Here is a 20,717-nt window from a genome sequence, read left to right on the forward strand (position 1 = left end):
TGGCTTTTGAGGAGGCAGATCAGTGACGGGTAGACAATTCTTCTCAAATGGAGGAAGGTATGACAATATTGATTCAAGATTCAAAAATAGTGATGGCGCAAGATTCACTAATGGTGAGTGGCAACAATATTATCAGTTTAATGATGGTGGAGGCAGGCCAATTTCTCAAGTCTGTGGAAAGATTGGTCATATAGCTCTGATGCACCACTATTTCGTGGTACATTTTGTGCTTAATTTATGTAGATTTTATCCACTTTTTTCATATTTATTCAATGAAATAGCATGATTTTATGATTTCTTCTTAAATTGTGCTTAAGTGTAAAAACATGTTTTTTAGGCCTTTAATTGGTTAGTTTTAATTCACCTTTGATTCCACTAGATGCCTTGATGTGTTTGTTAATAAATTCAGGTTGAAAAGGCTAGGAATAGATCAAAGAAATGAAGAGAAAAGCATGCAAAATGGAGATATCATGGAAAATCAAGGATTTGGGATGCACTCATCGACGCGCACGCGTGAAGTTGAAGTCGCACGGCGACGCGTACGCATACATGACGCGTACGCGTGGATGAAAAATCGCCAAGCGACGCGTACATGTGACCCACGCATACACTTCGACGCTCGCACGTGACTTCATTAAAGTGAAAACAATGGAGGCAAATTCTGGGCTTCCCAAGCCCAAATCCAACTCACTTTTGAGCCTATTTCATGCAGAAATCAAGAGGAGTCAAGGGGGAAGTCATAATTGAATTTTGGAGGGAATGCTTTAGTTAGTTTCTAGAGAGAGAAACTATCTCTTCTCTCTAGAATTAGGTTAGGTGTAGATTAGAAATTCTTAGATCTAGGTTTAATTCATGCTTTGATTTACTTTTCTTTTATCAATTCTTATTTTTCTACCTTTGCTTCCTTAGATTAGTGATTTACTTCTTGTAATTCTTTACTTTTATATTGATGCACTCTTCCTCCTTCTATTTTTCTTTTAGTGCAATTCATGTTTTATGTTCCTTTATTGTTTAATTATTTTGTTCTTGTTATTTTCTTGCACTTGGTAGTGTTAGATTTTATATTTCTTGTCATTTTACTAGGTTTTTCTTTTATGTCCTCCAAGTATTTGATAAAATGTTTGGAAGGATGCTAGAGTAGATTTTTCTCCTCTTGGCTTTTGTTGAGTAATTGGAGACTCTTGAGTTATCAAACTCTTTTGTTAATTAATAATTGAAAGTTGCTAGTTGATTTAAATTCCACTAAAGCTAGTCTTTTCTTAGGAGTTGACTAGGACTTGAGGAATCAAATTGATTATTTCCACTTGACTTTCCTTCATAGTTAGAGGTTAACTAAGTGGAGCAATGGACAATTCTTGTCACAATTGGGGAGGATAATGAGAATAGAACTTCTAGTTCTCATTCCTTACCAAGAGCTTTCTTAGCTATTAGTTTAATTCTTGCAATTTACTCTTCATGTTCCTTATTCAAAACCCCAAAATACTTGTCCCATAACCAATAATAAGAACACTTTTCTGCAATTCCTTTGAGAGACGATCCGATGTTTGAATACTTCAATTTATATTTTTGGGGTTTGTTACTTATGACAACCAAATTTTTGTATGAAATGATTGTTTGTTGATTTAGAAACTATACTTGCAACGAGATTTTATTGTGAAATTCTAAACCATCAATTTTCCCTTCATCAAAAATGACGCTGTTGCCGAAAAAATTGAAATTCTAAACTATCAATTCTACCTCTCAGGTGTTGGTACAGATTTAATGTAAATTTGTTTTGATTTAGGAGAGTCAAGCCAGAGAGCACAGTATGGTCATTTAGCATCACAAGCCATTCCTCAGGCAAATCTCAGCAATGTGGTGGCCACACCAGCAACAATGTACGATCAGAATTGGTACCCGAATAGTGGAGCCACACATCATATGACTCTAGATCCTCAGAACTTGACAGAAGGAGAAAGCTATGCAGGATCAGAGCAAGTTGCTTACAAATCAACTCTGTTAGAAACTCATATTTCAAAACTGATTTAAGTTCTAGGCAATTCTTGTTGGCTAAGTTACTGTATGTACTTAAAATTACCAACAACTTTCTTATCGTGCATAAATTATGCTGTGACAATGGTGTGTTTTTTGAGTTTCATGTTGACCAATGCTATGTGAAATCTCAAAAAAACTAAAGAGTTGATTCTTCAAGGAGATGTAGAGAAAGGACTGTATAAGTTTTTTAATTTTACTCCTTTGAAAATAAACCCAGGTGCTTATAGCACTGCACTCATGACAATTGATAAGTTTCTTTTTTGGCATGCAAGGCTGGGTCATGCATCAAACAGAGTAGTAAATGTAGTGTTGAAGTCTTGTACTTTGTCTTCTGTTAAGAATAAATTAGTTTGTACAACATGTAATTTGGAAAAAACTCATCAACTCCCATTTTCAATTTCAAAATCTGTATATACTACGCCCTTAAAATCAGTGTACTTAGACATTTAGGAACCTGCTCCAGTCTTAGATCAATTTGATAATTTTTACTTTGTTAATTTCATTGATGCAAATTCAAAATTTACTTGGCTATACTTGGTGAAGTCTAAAACACAACTCAAATTAATATTCCAAAATTTCAAAAAGATGGTTAAATTACAGTTGAATTCCAAATTAAAGATGTCTGTTGAGTATGATAGATTGTTAAAGTTTTCACATCCCTCAACAAAATAGCATTGCAGAGAGGAAGCATAGACATGTGGTAGAAATAGGATTGACTCTTCTTGTTGGGGATGGAATACCTGCTAAACTCATAAAAGTCAATCTATTGCTATTCATCCAACACCATAACAGCAACTCAATCTATTAATACTCATCCAACACCAACACCAACACTTTAGAATCTGTCACCAAGTGAGAAATTGTTTGTCTAAAAGTCAGATTACATAAGTCATCTCAAACAATGCAATCACAACCTCATCTTCACCTCCCTCAAGACTAAATCAACTCTTGATCTCAACACAAACTGATCAACAGATAACATTTATCGCCGAACCACTTACATTACCTCAATCAATCCTCATCATCTATTGCTATTAACAGTCCTCATTAATTCACTTCTCACATTTTCTCACCTCAGCTAAATACTATTCAGAACTCGATTGTTCATCTTAGATCTTGAGATTGTACTATAATCAACACTCATCCTATGGTGACAGGAAGCAAGTCAGGTGTGTTGCAACCTAGAATTTTTCAAGTTGCTATGGGGCTAAAATCTATGAAAAATACCTTATTGCATCCTAAGTGGAAAGATGTTATGAATGCTGAATATAATACTTTGCTCAAGAGTAATATTTGGCAGCTAATACCATTATTCCAGATAAAAAAGAAATTGATAGCAAATGAATGTTTAGAATTAAGTATAATTCAGATAATAACTCGACAAGTACAAAACCCGATTGGTAGCATAAGAGTTTTTTCAGAGACCTCCAGTGATAAAACCAACCTTAATCAGGGTGGTTGTCCTTACACTTGCACTATAGCTAATGAAACCTTTTATTATAAAAATCATAGATGATTATATATTAAATAGATTGACACCATTATTGTCAAAACCATAATTATCTCAAACAACGGTTTTTATATTGAATTTATTGACATTTTTCTTTTCCAATCTATCAACAATTTGGCTTGATAGGCTAAAGTTTTTAGTTTATTAAAATTGTCTTTTAAAAAAAAATTAGCTTTTCAAACGTGACTTCTAAAATAAAAGTGACTTTAAAATATACAAACAATAACAATTGTGTTTATTAATATAATTAAATAGCTTTAAAAAAATTTAAAATTATAACAGACACAAAAAAAGAAATGAAAATTTTCATCATAAATGAAATTTGGCATTAATGATTAATTAAGGATAAACTTAGATATTTATTAATATATGAAGCTATATTAAATTTTTTAATTTTAATAAATATAAGCTAATTATGATCAAAGTATTTTTTATATGCTTTCAAAAAATTTCTAATTTTTTAAAATTATAAACACAAATACATTATTTTTTTATTTACTAAATATAAAATAAAATACTTATATTATTAATAAGTATAAGCACTTCTTGAAAAAATTTTATCAAATCATGTCAAACTAAAATTCGATGAGGTTATTAACTATCTCAGTTACATTAATTTTAACTCTTAGACCAACGGTTCAATAAAATAAAAAATAAATTATTAAAATGATATTCAAAAGTTTAAATTATTGACAAAAATAATTTCAAAAAATTCAAATCATAAATGAGCTTTCAAAAGATTCAAAAATGCAAAAAACAAAAGATATTAAATATATATTTTAGAAAAGGATTTAATTTATATATATATATATATATATATATATATATATATATATATCAGATTTTGATATAAATTTTTATAAATAATATTAAAAAAATAAGATATTTTCATACTTAAAATTTAGTAATTTTATGACAAGTAAAATTTTTTCAAAAAAAATTCCAAATGACTCTTTTATTGAAAAAAAAATTTAAAGATCAAATTTTGTTTTGATTTTTGTATGCACCTTCTATTAAAATGTCTTACAAAAATTCAAATCAAATGGATAAATTATTTGTTAAATACAAAAGATTTTTGTTATTTATAAAAAATATAATATTTATGAGATTATTTTTATTATCTTTTTAAATTATTCAAAGGTTTATTATTTGTTATTTGTATTTTTAAAAATTATTTTTGTTAACGGTATAAATTTTTCGATATTATTTTAGTAGTTTATCCTAAATTAAATGTACCAAATATTAACAGCTATAGTTTATAAATCTCATTTGCAATTGATAATATCTTTTCTACAATTGATTATTATTAATTACGTTGCATTTGTTAAGTGTTTTCAATAGAAATATGAACATATTGAGATATATAATGATTTTTATATTTTTTCTGTATAGTATTTATTTATATTTTAAAATATATTTATGTTTTTTAATATTTATGTATTCTACTTTGAAACAATTAACGAATGAAACGATAATATTATTATCTTTGAAAAATATGCATATGATTGTAATATATTGTTATTTTTATGAAAAATTACTAAGCTTCTTTTCCTCTACTAGAAGAGTTTTTTTTTTTTTTTGTCAAGTGAGTTTTTTTCTTTTTAAGTAAAAATAATTACAGGAGGCTCAATAAAAATTTAGATAAGGGCTTAATGGGCTAAGACCAAAAAACACAAGCAGATAGAACACATGCTGGGAAGGTAATGGATAGAGCTCCATGGCCCATAAGATGCCCCTGCTATCCAAGGAGATAAAGACTATATCAAGTTGCACGCTGGCAGGTTAGGGAGGCGGTGAGGTCATGTGGCCTTCCGCTGAGACAGGTCAGGTCGGTGATGGTGGCGTCCGAGCACACCAATGGTGGCCGAACCGGTCGGTGGTGTTGGTCGGGTTGGAGGGTGAACAACGCTCGAGATTGCTGCGATGAAGGCTGAAAAATGTGAGGAGGTGAGCAGGTTAGCCATAGGTGGTATGGCACATGTAGGTTGTTCTGTGGCGGCCAATGGAAGCGATGCAGCTGTGATCGATGGAGTATATGCTGTGAATGTTAGGGGTTTGAGAGGTGTTGGAAAAGTAAGTATGGTAAGAAGTTTTAGGAGAAAATATAATTTGAACACGTTGGGATTAATAGAAACAAAAAAAAAATGTGGTAACAAAGTTTGATACGATGCAACTTTGGGGGAGTAATGCAGTTTGTTGGGAATTTGTGGGGTTAGAGGGGGCTTCTGGTGGTTTGTTATTATTGTGGGATGATATCGTTTTTAGGATGAGTAACTGTTATAAACGGGTGAGATGGTTGTACATTGAGGGAGTGTTATTAAAAAATAATTTTAGATGTGCTGTCTGTCTGATATATGGTGCACATACAAGGAAAGACAAACTTGAGGTATGGGAAGAATTGAGTTTTTGTCAGGATTGTGCCAGGTTTCGTTCTGCTATATGGGTGACTTTAATGAGATTGTCAACATAGATGAGAGGAAAGGAGCTACCATGTTGAATGCTTCAGCGGAATACTTTTGAATCTGGAACCAGGATATGGAGCTGGTGGACCTTGCTCTAAATGACCATGTGTTTACATGGTTTTGGGGTCAGTCATGTAGTCACATTGACCACGTTCTAGTCAGAATGGAGTGGTTGGAAGAGCTTCCGGAGTTGCGCCTCAAAAGTGAGCCGAGAGGGTTATCATATCACTGCCTGCTAATTGTGGAAGACATAAGAATGGCAAGGGTATCGAGACTTTTTCTGAGTCTTGATTCTTGGTTCATACATGAAGGTTTTTTGAGAATGGTTAGGGAAGAATGGAGAGGTTTAGGGGATGTGCAGTTTAGTGATAAGCTGAAGGCTTTGACTGTTCCGTTAGGAAAATGGCACAAGAAGAATTTTAGTGCTATGGATGTGAGGATAAAGAAGTTTGAAGATGAGATCAAGAAGATAGATGATATGGTCAGTAAGGAGCAATATAACGGGATTGTGGAAGCACAACGAAAGGCTTTGGTGTGTTCCTGTGAGAAGTAGTATGTCAGGAAGGAGAGTCATTGGAAACAAAGGTCACGATCTCGGCATGTGAAGGATATGGATAAGAATACCAGGTATTTTCACAGTGTAGCCTTGGCGAGATAGAGAAACAATTGGGTTGAAGCATTGATGATCAATGGGAGATTGGTGAGAAATCAGGCAAGAATTAAGGTTGCAATCAGAAACTTTTATAAGAATTTATACCATCAGGAAGTTTCTCTACTTATAGGTTTTTGTGACGGACTGGTGAATAGAATAACTGAGGATGAGTCTGCAGATCCAGAACGAATGCCTTCCTGTGTAGAGATCAAAGAGAAAGTTTGAGATTGTGAGTCGACTAAGACAACAGGGAGTGATGGGTACAATATGAATTTCATCAAAAAGTGCTGGGATGAGATTGGAGTGGAGTTTACTGCTGCCGTCTTGAGTTTCTTTCAGTCAGGCAAGCTATCTAAAGACTCTAATGTTACCTAGGTGGCTTTAGCACCCAGGTTTGTTGAAGCTACGGAGATAAAGGACCTTCGACTGATAAGTATGGTAGGGTGTGTGTATAAAATTGTTTCTAAGGTGTTTTCTTAGAAGATGCGGAGAGTGCTGCCAGGTCTTGTAGGAAAGACTCAAAGTGCATTTGTAAAGGGGAGAAAAATACATGACGGGACACTAATAGCGTGTGAGACTGTCCAGTGGCTAAAGGTCTGGAAGATGTGCGCGGCTATAATTAAGTTGGATTTTCAGAAAGCATGTGACAAGGTCAAGTGGCATTTTATGGATGTTGTTTTACATAAGATGGGGTTCGGTCTTAGGTGGAAGGAATGGGTCAGTGAATGGTTGGTACAATATCTATGTCGATTCTCATAAATGGGTCCCCGTCTAAGCCTTTTCGGATGGAACGTGATCTGAGGTAGGATGATCCTATCTCTCCTTTTCTTTTTGTATTGGTTGTTGGTGTTTTACATCGAATAGTTGGGGAGGCAGTATGGAATGGGCAAATTACGCCTCTTTTGGTAGGAAGGGATAGTATTGAACTGTCTCATCTTTAATTTGCAGATGATACTATCCTAGTCTGCCCTCAGGAGGAAGACACTATCAGGAACTATAAGAGGCTGTTGAGGTGCTTTGAGATGATGTTTGAGTTGAGCATCAACTTTGAAAAGTCAAGTTTGATTCCTGTTAATTGTGAGCCAGGTTGGACATGAAGGATGTGCAGTTTGTTGGGGTGCAAGGAGAATTTGCTACCAGTAAAGTATCTTGGAATATCTCTAGGTGTAAATCCAAGACTTGTCAAGACTTGGAAACCAGTGATAGACAAAGTGGAAACAAAACTCAGTATGTGAAAAGCAAGAACATTCAATAAGGCTGGTAAGCTAGCTCTTGTTAAGTCTGTCCTTAATAGTCTGCCTGTGTATTATCTTAGCTTATATAAGATGCCAAAGTCTAGGCAGAAAAGTTGATTTCACTGTAAAGGAGATTTTTGTAGAGTAAGGAGGATGAGAAAGCCAGGGTGCCATTAGTAAAATGAGAACTGGTGCAAACTCCGAAAAAACTAAGCGGTCTGGGAGTAGAAGATGCAGTGATTCACAATACAACCCTCTTGTTTAAGTGGTGATGATGATTTTTAAAAGAAGATTGTTTGTTATGGAAAAAGATTATGTGTTTGTGTAATAACTTGAATCCTTCAAAGATGCTTAGTAGTCAACCTGTGCCTAAATAGGGTGGTCCTTGAAAGGATATTTGTCGGTTACAGATTATTGATCTACATGTAAGGGAGAAGTTGATTCGGGACTTGAGTTGGGAGATAGGGGATGGAAGGAGAGTTCGATTCTGGGAGGACATCTGGCTACAAAGTGGTGCATTGAAAAATACTTTTCCAAGACTTTTTCTCAGTTTCAAACTAATGAGGTTCTATTATAAGGGTTTGTGGTTTCATGGATGGGTTAGAATGGATATGAAATTTTCAATGGAGAAGGGAGTTGTTCCAATGGAAGATGGAATTAATTAATCAGCTCCATAAAACCTTATAGTTGGTCAAGCTAACTACTGTGCGAGAGGATCGAATCATATAGAACTTTGATAAAAAAAAATGCATTTATTCTACTAACTCTTTGTGCAGGTTATGCAAGTAGAAATAATCCCGAAGGATATCATCAGTTACAGTTTTACTAGCACTATATGGAGAGGTTATGTTCCACCAAGAGTTGAATTATTTGTTTGGTTTGTTTTGGTAGGAAGGGTAAACACTAAAGAAAGATTGTGTCAACTAGGTGTTATTGGTTAGGAATATATTCTTTGTGTATTGTGTAAAAAAGAGGTAGAGCACATTTTTCACTTGTTTATTAGTTGTGAGTATTTTTGGTAAGTGTGGTGTGTTTGGTTGTTTGTGTCAGATAAACTGTGGACGGTCCCAGGTAATATTAAGCAACACTTTGAGAGTTGGAATGAAGTTTCTAGAGGAAAAAAAGAACACAAACGATGGTTGCTTAGTTACTTTGCTGTTATCTAGAATATTTGGCTTGAAAAAAATGATATGATTTTTAAAATCAAACACTTGGGTGTAGAGGAGATCATCAATAAAACAGTACAGTGAACAACTATTAAGAATGGCAAGATGTTGACTCCTATAGGTATTAATGGCTATGTCAGAAATGACTATAGTCTCTAACTTTATTTTATTTATTCTTTGTTCTCACTTGCTCCACTTTATTGTGTAGAGCTTTTTATTTCAAAAAAAAAAAAAATAAACAATCACAACATATTTTCTATTGGGTACACTACACCTGGAAGGGAAAAAAAAAAGAGTATCTTAGCTTCTAAATATCACACGGCAAACAATTTTGAGATTACCTTCTATATATAACAAACAGATCCTAACATTTATATAAGTTCACATAAGAATAAAGGATAAATACGGAAAAAAAAAACAGTCAATAATAATTAACTATCAGTCTATCAAAAATTTTGTACATTGTGTTATTTAAATTTTTGATATACAATTTTTCAATTTTTGAATTTACGTACAAAAGTTTTATTGACTAATTATGAATCAATTTTAATTGTATTATTCTTTTCTTATTAGAACTGAATAATAAGAGTAAAACGTTTCTAAATTACCATATTAAAGTTTGAGAACTTTGAAGGAACAACACATTTTCAATAATCTATCACGATGAGGGTTCACCTTGATGGAAAACTTTCTTTGGCTAAGAGATAGCTTTTCCAAAATTGCAAAGTTGATTTGTGAGTTACTCTCTTTGTACCACCTTTATATGCTCTCACAATAAACTCTTCACTTCTTGCTCTGCAAGATAACAATTATTTTAGAGGAAAAATTTATTATAAGAGAAAACGGTTAAATATATAATTATTTATGTGTCTCTTTTTATTGGTTTAAATTTTTAAAAAGAATAGTTTTATAATATATCAAAATTTTTATAATTTAAAAGTCTAAAATTTAATTTTGGTTGACTCTAAAATTTTTTTTTTAATATAAGACAAATAATATATATATATATATATATATATATATTATATTATTTAAGCAGACTTAAAAGAATTGATATATGAGGGAACATGATAAAAATATAACTAATTAATTATATATATTTATGTATTTCTTCTTATTCGTTTAAATTTTTGACAAAAATAATTTTCATGACAAACTCTTTAATGACACACAACATATACATGCATGTAGGGGTGTTAAAAATTTGACTCGAATTCGAGACATATTTTGCTGGGTTTAAGTTTGTCATTTATTTTTACCCAGTGTTACTTTTTAGTGGAATTTGAATTATGTTTCAAATCATCCGAACTGACCTAAAATTATGTTTTACAATAAAAACATATATTTTAGAGTGAAATTAGTATATTATATTATACTTTTATACTTTAATTAATATTTTTTATATTATACGATATTATTTTTGTTTTAGAATAATTTATTTTGGTACAAAAATATATAATATTTGTTAAATTTAATTTTTAAAAATAAAATATTATTTTAATATATAAAATTTATAAATTTATATATACTAATTTTATATCAAGTTAATTTAATTTATTTTTAAATCGGCCCTGAACACCCCTTCATACATGAATTAGGTAACATGCAAAGTGCAAAGCACGTTTTGAATGAAAAGCAAGTTGAAGTCTATATGTATATATATAGAACTTACATATCTTCGAAATTTGATAACCATCTAATATAAGCAGCCCCAAAATATACATTTGTAAATGGTTGAAAAAGGAGAGCTTGACTCCCTTCTATTCCATAAGCGCCATAACCTAAGTCACTGTAAGCTAAGGTACATTAATTAACCTTAATGATCATAAAAAATCATAAAATTATTAAATGAATGAAGAACTTTAATTTTGGCAATATATATATACCTCATCAACCAATGAGCAGTTTTTGGTAAGATTTGCATAAGGCCTACAGTAAGCTCTTTAGAGTTGGGGGTAGTTCGCATAACAAGTAATTGTCTATCACTTTCAAGTTCAGCAATAGCACAAACCATTCTCTGCAAAAAATAATTAGGGATATAACAATAATGAGACCCTTTAAATGATAATGTCTAAGTATAATGCTCTTTAATAATTATAGTTGCCATTAACTATGATTTTGGTTCTTAAGATATGGGTGGAAAATTTTTTTGTTCTTATCATTTTTTCATAAAAATTATCTTTAAGGTTTAAAACTAAATTTTAAAATCGTCTTTTTTACTTAAATATTAAAATTTTAGATTAAATTGTTCATAATGAAAAATTATAGAATAAAAAAAATAAGAGAAAGAAAGTGTTTCTGCTCCTGCAAAATGGAAGTGAAAAAGAGAAAGCTGTCCACGGTCCACCTCTACCTCCATTTTTATCATCATTTCGGTACGATTTTAGTCCCTAAAGTAAGGACAATTTTAAAATCAAGTTAAACATTAGAGACGATTTTCTATAAAAAAAAAGATTGTGGATAAAAATTTTTTTTGACTTATCTCTTAAAGACCAAAATCATACTTAACCTTTAGAGTTAGTGTTGATTTCTTTCATGAAAGTAATGGAAATCAATAAAATTTAAAGCCGTTACAATAGAAAAATGATACTTATTGTACCACTATTTTTTTTTTTATACATCTCAGGTGTACATTTTTTTATATTTAAAACATTTTTTGCATTACTCCCTTTTAATTGTCGCTTTTGAAGAAAAATAGATCCTCAAATTAAATAAAACATTGGTAACTATAATTTAATAGATCATTTATTGTTTGTTTAAGATTTTTAGTCTAAAAATAATCTTCTTTGTTAAAATATTTTTTAAAAAATAAAATAAAAAAGTAAACAGGCCATCCCATTTAATCCAAGCAAACCATAAACGGTATGGGTTGAAAATTATAGCCTATGAATAAAGCAAACTTAAGCGGTCCGAGCCTAATTGAGCCAAGCTAGTCTGTTTGATAGCCGTAATTTCATTCAATATTAGAGAGTTATGTTTTTTCTTTTTTTTCCTATTTTAGAAAGGATTTAATTACTTTATTGGTCTTATAGTTTTACTAAATTTATAATTAGGTTCTGATATTTTTTTTTAATTGAGTCCTTATATTATTTTTAATTTTGTAATTAAATTTTTGTTAGTATAAAAAATGATAGAATATTTTTTCACAAATTGAAGTTACCCATAATTAAGAACTTAATTAGATCTTTGATCACATATTTTTTGAAAAAAAATATTTTGTTAATTTTAATATTTTTGTTATGAAAATGACCTAACTACAAAATTAAAAGCAGAGTAGAAGTTCAATTAAAAAAAATACAAAAATCTAATTGTAAATTTGATAAAATTATAACTTTTAAAAAATACTTATTTTTTTCATCTTTTTCAAAAAAAGATTTTTTTTCAATAGACAAATTATTTTATATTTGGATAGACTTTTTAAAAAGAATTTTCATGTTTGTTTGGGTGCCATTAAGTTGATAAAATTTCTTTTTCAATAAAAAAATCTTTTTCTATTTTTTAGCGTGTTTAATACATTTCTAGTAGTAAAAATAAAAATACTAGAAAAATGAAAAATATCTTATTTGAAAAACTACAATTTACATCTTTTTTTAAAAGATTTTTTTATTTTTTTCACATAATAAATAAAAAATATTTTTATATTTTGTTATATCGAAATGTAATTGATAATTTTTTTTTCACAAAATATCCAAATATAAAATTAATTTTATTTTTCTATAAGATATTTAAAAAAAAATAAATCGAAAAATATATTTTTTTTCTTTTAGAAATAAACACAAACAAGTCCTTCAAATATTGAAAACGTCTTTTATTTCTACTTTTTTTTAAAAGTAATATATTGTTAGTTTTCAGAGAAAACAAATAATTTATTTTTTTAATAAAAATATTTTTTTAAAAGACGTATTTAAATATGTTTTAAATTAAATAAAAATATTTTATAAAAAAAAGTACTTTTTCACCTAAAAAAATCAATCCAAACCAACACTAATTAAACCTTTAGCAAAATAATCAATAACATTTAATAACTCTAATGTAAAGATTCAAGATTTGTAGCTTGAATTTCAGACAAAACAAAAGTACTAGGAAAATGTAATTTGAAAATATTCGAAAAGAAAAGAAAAAATGAAGAAGAGATTTCTCAGTAGTAAAGTTGCAGTATTACTTAATCAATAGAATGAGAGAGATAAATTATAAGTACATCATTCAACAAATATAATTAGTTATATTTTAAAAGGTAAGAAGAACTCAGATACTTAGTAAAAATGTGTATAGAAAAAAATACAAAGTAGGGTGGAAAAAATATTTTTTGAATTTTGATGAACCAAATAGAAAGATACTATTTTAATAGCCAAGATGGCTCCCATACAGTAATAGTTAAAAATTCTATATTTCACCTAAAATTTAATAAATTTACAGACTGGTTTAACGTAATTTGGTTCGATTTGAGTTATAAAATTCGGTTTATTTATTTTTTGGATTAAATGAGTTATTTTTTTTATTCTGGTTCAATGCTGTTACTTTTTTTTTTTGAAGATCCGCCATGAGTGCAAGCTTAGTGTGTCACAGGGTAGCAGATGCTGAGTTGCAGGAAGATAAATTGGGTTGATCATGATGTGCCAGTTTTTGGATTAAATGAGTTATTTTTTTTGTTTTAGTTCAACGCTGTTACTTTTTTTTGAAGGTCCGCTATGGATGAAAAGTGCAAGCTTGGTGTGTCACAGGATAGCAGATGCTGAGTTGCAGAGAGATAGATCGGGTTGGCTATGGTGTGCTATTCTTTGGTTTGGACCTCTTTTGGTCCTAATCCTGACAAAAAAACAGTGTAAATTTCAGCAGCAAATGGAGCTTCTTGGAAGACGATGATTCAATGGCAGCGGCAATGGAAGGTCACCAGAATATTCAGTGGTATCAGGGGAAAGTAGTGGAGGATCGTTACGTGGTGGTGTCGGAAGAACACGGTTGGATGTTTGTGGGGATCTATGATGGATTTAACGACCCAGATGCGCCTGATTATTTGCTTTCGAATCTATACAATGTAGTGCACAAGGAGCTCAAGGGTTTGCTTTGGGATGATAGGGTTGATGAAAATTCTAATTTAGAAGTTAAAAATTCGATCTTGACAACTGGGAATGATGATAGCGATACTTGTGCTGGCTGGATTGATCAACATAATAATAATAATATGAATGATGAAGATGGGTCATCTTGTGCTGCAAGTGGTGGTGGAAATTCTAATTTTGAATAATTTTTTATGATCATGGTTTGAAGAGAAAAAAGCGTGGTGAAAATGGAAGTAAAAACGGAAGTAGTTCTAAGAACAAGTACAGAGCCGTGGTAAAAATGATGAATGTTGGAAATAGTAGAGCTGTTCAGAAGGCTGAGCTTGATTATTAGAGATCCACAATTAATATTCATCCCCAACCACTATTATTATCTATTTGTGAACTCACTCCAATATTTTTTATTAATTTATTTTATTACCTGATCCATGAAGGACCAGAAAATACTTTTTCCATCGAAGAAAGCTCCATACAAAGTATATTCATTGTAGAAAAGAAAAAAAAAAGAGATCTACTCTTATTTTCTCTCACTTTATATCTTTGCACTATTAAAATATGTATGGGAGCAACTGCCATTTTAAATGAATTATTCTAGAATATCTATGCTATGATGGCATGGTGAATATGGTATTTTAAAAAGTATTATTAAAATTAAAATAATATTTTTATTATTTAATAATATTTTTTAAAAATATTACATTATTCTGTTGGTTCTTATAATTTTGTAAAATTTTTAGTTAGATTTTTATATATATATTTTTTAATTGAGTTCTTGCATCAATTTTTTTAATTGGATCCCTATACTTTTTTTTTTCTATTTAATTTAGTCTTTGCATTAATATTTTTTTAATTGGATTCCTATACAATTAAGCCAATTACTGTCAAGAAGGACCTAATTAAAAAAAAAATTGATGCAAAGACCTAATTAAAAAAAAAAGTATAAAGACCTAATTAAAAATTTTGTAAAACTATAGAAACTAATAAAGTAATTAAACAAAAAAATATTATTAAATATAAAAAAATATATAAATTTTATTTTAACAACACTTATATAATTATTGTTGTCACCGTAAACTATAAAAATAGGCATACTAGATTTCAACTTTTAAAATAAGATAAAGTATATTTTTTATTCTTAAAATTTATTAAAAAATTTAAAAATAATCTTAAGTTTTATTTTATTTTAATTTTGTCAGTAACAATTTCACAAAAATAAAATTCAATACAAGTTAATCAAATATAATGTCATGTATTATTACTGAATTAATTTTATTTTTTTTTTAAATTTGACTATCAAAAATATATTTGATACAAATTAAAATTTTTTAAAATAAAATCTAAACAAAATAAAAATTTAAAAATATTTTTAAAATATTTAATAAATTTTAAAGACAAAAAATATATTTTATTCTTTAAAATATAAGGGCTCTATGACTAGACTTACCCTTAAAAATGCCTAACAGTCTTAACTAACACGTAACAACTCATACACGCTTAACATCTAAAGATAATATCTATAGTTCTATTCAACATTCTTCAATATATTAGTCAAAGTTGAGAAAATAAAGAATAAAGACAGATAAAATACTGAAATTAAATAAAGACATACAGGGTCTATCTGTGAAGGAAAGTTTCTTCTAATAATAATGTCTGTGACAGCCTGAAAATATTCAACATGAAACAAAGTAAAAAATAACATACTGATTATCTAAATATATATTTTTATTATTTTCACCATTTTATATTTTTTTCCACAAACCAATAAAAAATTTAAAAGAAGCTCATAAATAAACGGGCCTTTCAAATTTTGAATTAAATTATTTTATTAGCCTTTATAATTTTATCATATTTATAATTAAATTTATAATTATATATTTATTGTTCTAAAAATATTTAATTTAATAAAATATGTTTAGACATATTTGCTAATAAGAATCTAGTTAGTAGTTACAGATTTAAAAATTCAAGTACAAACTTGAAAATGTAAAAACTTATAAATTAAAAAAAAAATTTAATCAAATTCTAATAACGACAACTTTCTTTTATGTTTCCATGAACGCCATCATAACATCTTATATACATTTTATAATTAGTATCAAATGACAAGAAATTTCAAACTCAATGAAATTAATTTAGGCAGAATTCTTATATTTAATTACCCTCATTTCAGTTTGTGTTAGATAAGGTTGGCCATCAGGATCACGTGAGAGGTGAACCTTTTGACCTTTGACTTCTCCAGCTTTTAACCATTCGGCTTTGACTTCAGGTACCCTCCACATTGCTTCTAAGTCACGATGGTTAACGCAATCATCCCAATAGCTAAAACTTGTGGCCATCCTAACATATAGACCAATTCGATGAATAAAAATTCTAAATTTGCACTTATAACTATAATTATCAAAACCGTGAAAAAAAAAGTAGCAAATAGGTTCCTTACTTTTTTTTTTATCTCAAAAATAAATAAATTGTTCACTAAATTTAATTACAAATAAGTTCTTCATCTTTATAAATAGAAAACACATAGATTTCTTCCAATCAGATTTAAACCATTGCGAAGAGATTTTATGTGTCTCCCGTTTATAAATGTTAGGGATTTGTTTGTATTTTAACTTGATGAGAGATTTATTTTATTTGATAAAATATTTAGAAATTTATTTGTCTATTTCTCTATAAATTATACGTTATTGACTATTTTTGAGATGTGTAATATTAAGAAGTCAATTTCTTTTCACTCAATTAAGCCAATTTGTTATTTTATTTATTTTAAATTTTAAATCATAAATTATAAATTTTTAATTCTAAATTATAAAAAAATATAGGAGAATCAAGTTTTAGTTAGCTAACATTAGTCAACTTAAAATTTAGGATTTATAATTTAAGATGTAGGGTTAAGGCCTTAAAAATTTATGAATTAAGGTCTAGAATTTAAAGTAAATAAAATAATTTAAAAATAGCTAATATTAATTTAGAAAAATTGATACCTAAAATTACTCAATATCATAAATTCTAAATTTTTCAAAAACCAAAATTTTTTAAAATTTAAAAAATGAATTAATATTAACTAATCAAAAATTAACTTTTTATACTTTTTTTAGAATATCAAGAATTACCAAAAATAAATAAACAGATAAAATTAGTACTTTCTTAACTTCCTAAAATGGTAAATACATTTTATCTTTTTTTTTATCACAAAAATTTTAAAAATATCAAAATTTTAAAAGTTATATTCCATAAGTGATTTTAGTAATTGAAATCATGTTTTGTACGTTTAATTTTGGGATTCTATTGACCTACAAAATGTAATTAGAAGACTCAGTTCTACTGAATTTTATGGACTAAAAAAAAAACGAACAATTTTTTTTCAAAAGTGATCTTGAGTTTTATTTTTTGTTGTACTTAGAAACAAACAAATTGAAAGTCAAAGATTCAAAACAATTTTTAAACAAGATTGTCAAAGACAAAGCAGGTAAAGTCATAGTTACGCCCAATTAATTATTATAATCAAATTACATAGCCTAATTCTGCATAATAACTTATATATATATGTGCGGGAAATTATTTATAATAATTTAGAGTTTAGATCTAAAAAAATTGTAAAGTGATAATGTAATAGAGTAAGATTTATTGGTTCAATAGGTTATTTATTGCAAATGACTCTTCTCAAACAATGTAATAGTGAATATGTCCAAAGTAGGAGAGAGATACCAACTATCAAATAAAAGTACTAACAATTTCAAATATGATGAGCCGAGAATTATAAAAAAATAGGTACAAATTTGACATACTATGAAGTACGACAATTTAACCAGTATATATTTACAAGGATCACGAAAAAAAAAAACTACAAGGCAACAACAACAACAATATATATTTAAAAAGAGAAATGCTAAGAAATGCTAAATGATTATCATAATTTATTGATTTTTACTTATTAATTAGTTATTAATATTTAAAAATATAGATTAAAATATATTATTGAATTATTAAATTAAAAAAATAAATTATTGATTACAACTAATAACTAAAAATAATAAATTCTAATAATTTTTTAACATTTTTCATTTAAAAATGTAAGTAACGAGAATAATCACAAAAAGAAGAAATAATTATTCATTTAAAGATAGACCATAAAGACATGGTAATTTCAATACAAAAGATGAAAACAAATTGATTTTTTATATATTACACATGATGAAGCCTATACCAGTTAATGAATCATGACTATCCATGTACGTTGCAACAAAATTCTACTGACCTAAGATCGATGCACCTGAAATTAAACATAATAATAATAGTAATAAGTGCTAAAAAAATAGATGCATACTTACAAGAAAAAGATGAGATGATTCAGGGCTAGCAAGAAGGATTTGCAAAGGGATAATGGGATGCGATCTCCTCTTTTCGGTGACAACAAAAGAATATGAATGAATAACAACTATTGTTGCCAGGAATGAGATTTGGAGTCGATCTTGTTTTGGCCATTACCAATTTACGGTTGCCATCAAATAAGGGTTACAAAAGATAACACACATTTTTGTGGTGACAAGGATCATTTCAACAATGACATCTTAACATGCCACGGTGTTTAGTCAACGCCTCTTGGCTTGGCATAATAAGTTCCTTAATTTTGAGATCCACGTAAAGATAACATTATATATAATAAAAAATTGAATAATTCTCCACATACAAGCGTTTTTTTATACACGTATTTACAAGTTATAACACACTTTAAACCGTACTGTACATTTTTACTGCACCTTCCTCTTTCTCTTCTTCTTCTTTTTCTTCTTTTTCTTTTCTTTTCTTTCTTGCCTTCTCTTTCTCCTTCTTCATTTACGTGTTTTTCTCTCTGTTTTCTTTCTTCGTTATTTTCGATTTCTATTGTTTTTTTTTACTGCACATTCTTCTTCTTCTTGCTGCACGTTCTTCTTCCTCTTCCTTTTCTTCTTCTTCTTTTCTTTCGTTTCTTGTCTTCTCTTTCTCCTTCTTCATTTACGTACTTTTCTCTCTGTTTCTTTCTTCGTTATTCTCGATTTCCATTGTTTTTTGACATCAAGCTCTGAAATTGTTTTTGAAGAAGAAGAAGTAGCAAAAAATGAGGAAGAGAAAGAGAAAGAGTTTTGAATTATGCATAAAGTGTACTTCAACGAATTTTGGTTGTATTTTTTAAATCATTTGGATGTAGTTTTGTAATCCTTTGGGTGTATTTCTGTAATCCTTTAGGTGTATTTCTATAATCGTTTGGGTGAATTCCTGTAACCGTTTGGGTGTATTTCTGTAATCGTTTGGGTGTATTTCTGAAGTTCCATTATCTTCAAATTTGGCAAGAAACTCGTTTTCATGGAGGAAGAAGAAGAAGAAGAGTCGTTCATAATGCATGGTGAGTAGTGCGCTTCGAAAACAGGAAGTGGTTGAATAACGTGCGTTTATTTACTCTTGAATGTGGAGTGTAATGCGTGTGTTTTGTTGAACTTGTGCCAACTTGTAAGACTTGTAAGCCAAAAAGACTTGTATGTGTAGCAGCCCTATAAAAAATTATATTTAATAAAGATTTTTTATTATAAATAAAAAAATAATTATTTTCTTAATAAAAATATGATTTATTTTTATGAATTTTTGTGTACTCCTAATAAAAAGAACAAATAAATTTCTGTTACCTTGTCCACATAAGAGTTATGCCTGCAGACAATGTTTGCAGTTCCAATATCACCTTTTGTGGAAAACTTTACACCTTCCTTAGTCACAACTAGAAAATGGATTAATACAAACAGATTTACAGATAGATTTAATCTTTATTACAGACAGATTTTTGGTTACCGACAAAATTACCGATGGATTTTGTCCCTCTGTAAAAGCCCCGTCGGAAATTATTTACCGACGGATTTTTTTTCCGTCAAAAAATTACCAACGGAATTTCACCAGTTACCGACGGATTTTTTCTCTGTAAATTCTCCATTCATTTCCCGAAGACGACGAACTTTTCGACAGATTTTTCATCTGTAATTACAGACGGATTTTCCGTCTATAATTACAGACGGATTTTCCAAAAGATTTTTCGTCTGTAATTACAAACAAATTTTTTGATGGATTTTCCGTCTGTAATTACAGACGGATTTTCCGACAGATTTTCCGTCTGTAATTATAGACGAATTTCTGACGGATTTTTCGTCTGTAATTACAGACGGATTTTCCGATAGATTTTTCGTCTGTAATTTGAACCTTGAAAAATCTTCCCACACTTTGAATACAGACAGAAAATTCGTCTGTAAATTCGTCAGTAAGGTAAAATAAATTTTTTTTTAGATTTTTTCACTGCAAAATAAACTTATTTTGATACAAAATAAATATAAATTTAATGAATACAAATTTTCATCTAACTTATATTCGAATATTTATAATATTTCAAAAAATAAACAAGTTTATCGTATTATCAAACTAAGAGAAAGGTACTATAATAAACAAACAAGTCAATATAATTCAAAGCATAAAGAAAATGTATTGATACATCAACTATAATCCTCAACATATTTTTGGAATCCTTGTCTTCTTTTTGAGGCATCATGTGAGATGGAGGGTTCTGTTTGAGCTTTAAGATCAT

The 20,717-nt window shown here is 29.1% G+C and overlaps 1 protein-coding gene across 3 annotated transcripts in view; it reads right to left on the reverse strand.

Moving 5' to 3' along the window:
- The window catches only part of LOC130940765 (uncharacterized), a 40,416-nt gene extending 21,751 nt beyond the window's left edge, over positions 1-18,665 (reverse strand). For all 3 annotated transcript variants that reach the window (XM_057868997.1, XM_057868996.1, XM_057868998.1), the window contains exons 1-6: positions 18,448-18,665; positions 16,279-16,456; positions 15,729-15,779; positions 10,946-11,076; positions 10,732-10,848; positions 9,735-9,854 (exon numbers count right to left, since the gene is read on the reverse strand). In XM_057868997.1, the coding sequence (XP_057724980.1) occupies positions 9,735-9,854; positions 10,732-10,848; positions 10,946-11,076; positions 15,729-15,779; positions 16,279-16,455 (596 nt within the window). In that variant the 5' untranslated portion in view covers position 16,456; positions 18,448-18,665. The remainder of the gene's footprint in view (positions 1-9,734; positions 9,855-10,731; positions 10,849-10,945; positions 11,077-15,728; positions 15,780-16,278; positions 16,457-18,447) is intronic.
- Between the last annotated feature and the right edge of the window lie 2,052 nt (positions 18,666-20,717).

The sequence above is a fragment of the Arachis stenosperma genome, chromosome 7 (assembly GCF_014773155.1).
Source record: "Arachis stenosperma cultivar V10309 chromosome 7, arast.V10309.gnm1.PFL2, whole genome shotgun sequence".
In the NCBI taxonomy this organism is placed as follows: domain Eukaryota; kingdom Viridiplantae; phylum Streptophyta; class Magnoliopsida; order Fabales; family Fabaceae; genus Arachis; species Arachis stenosperma.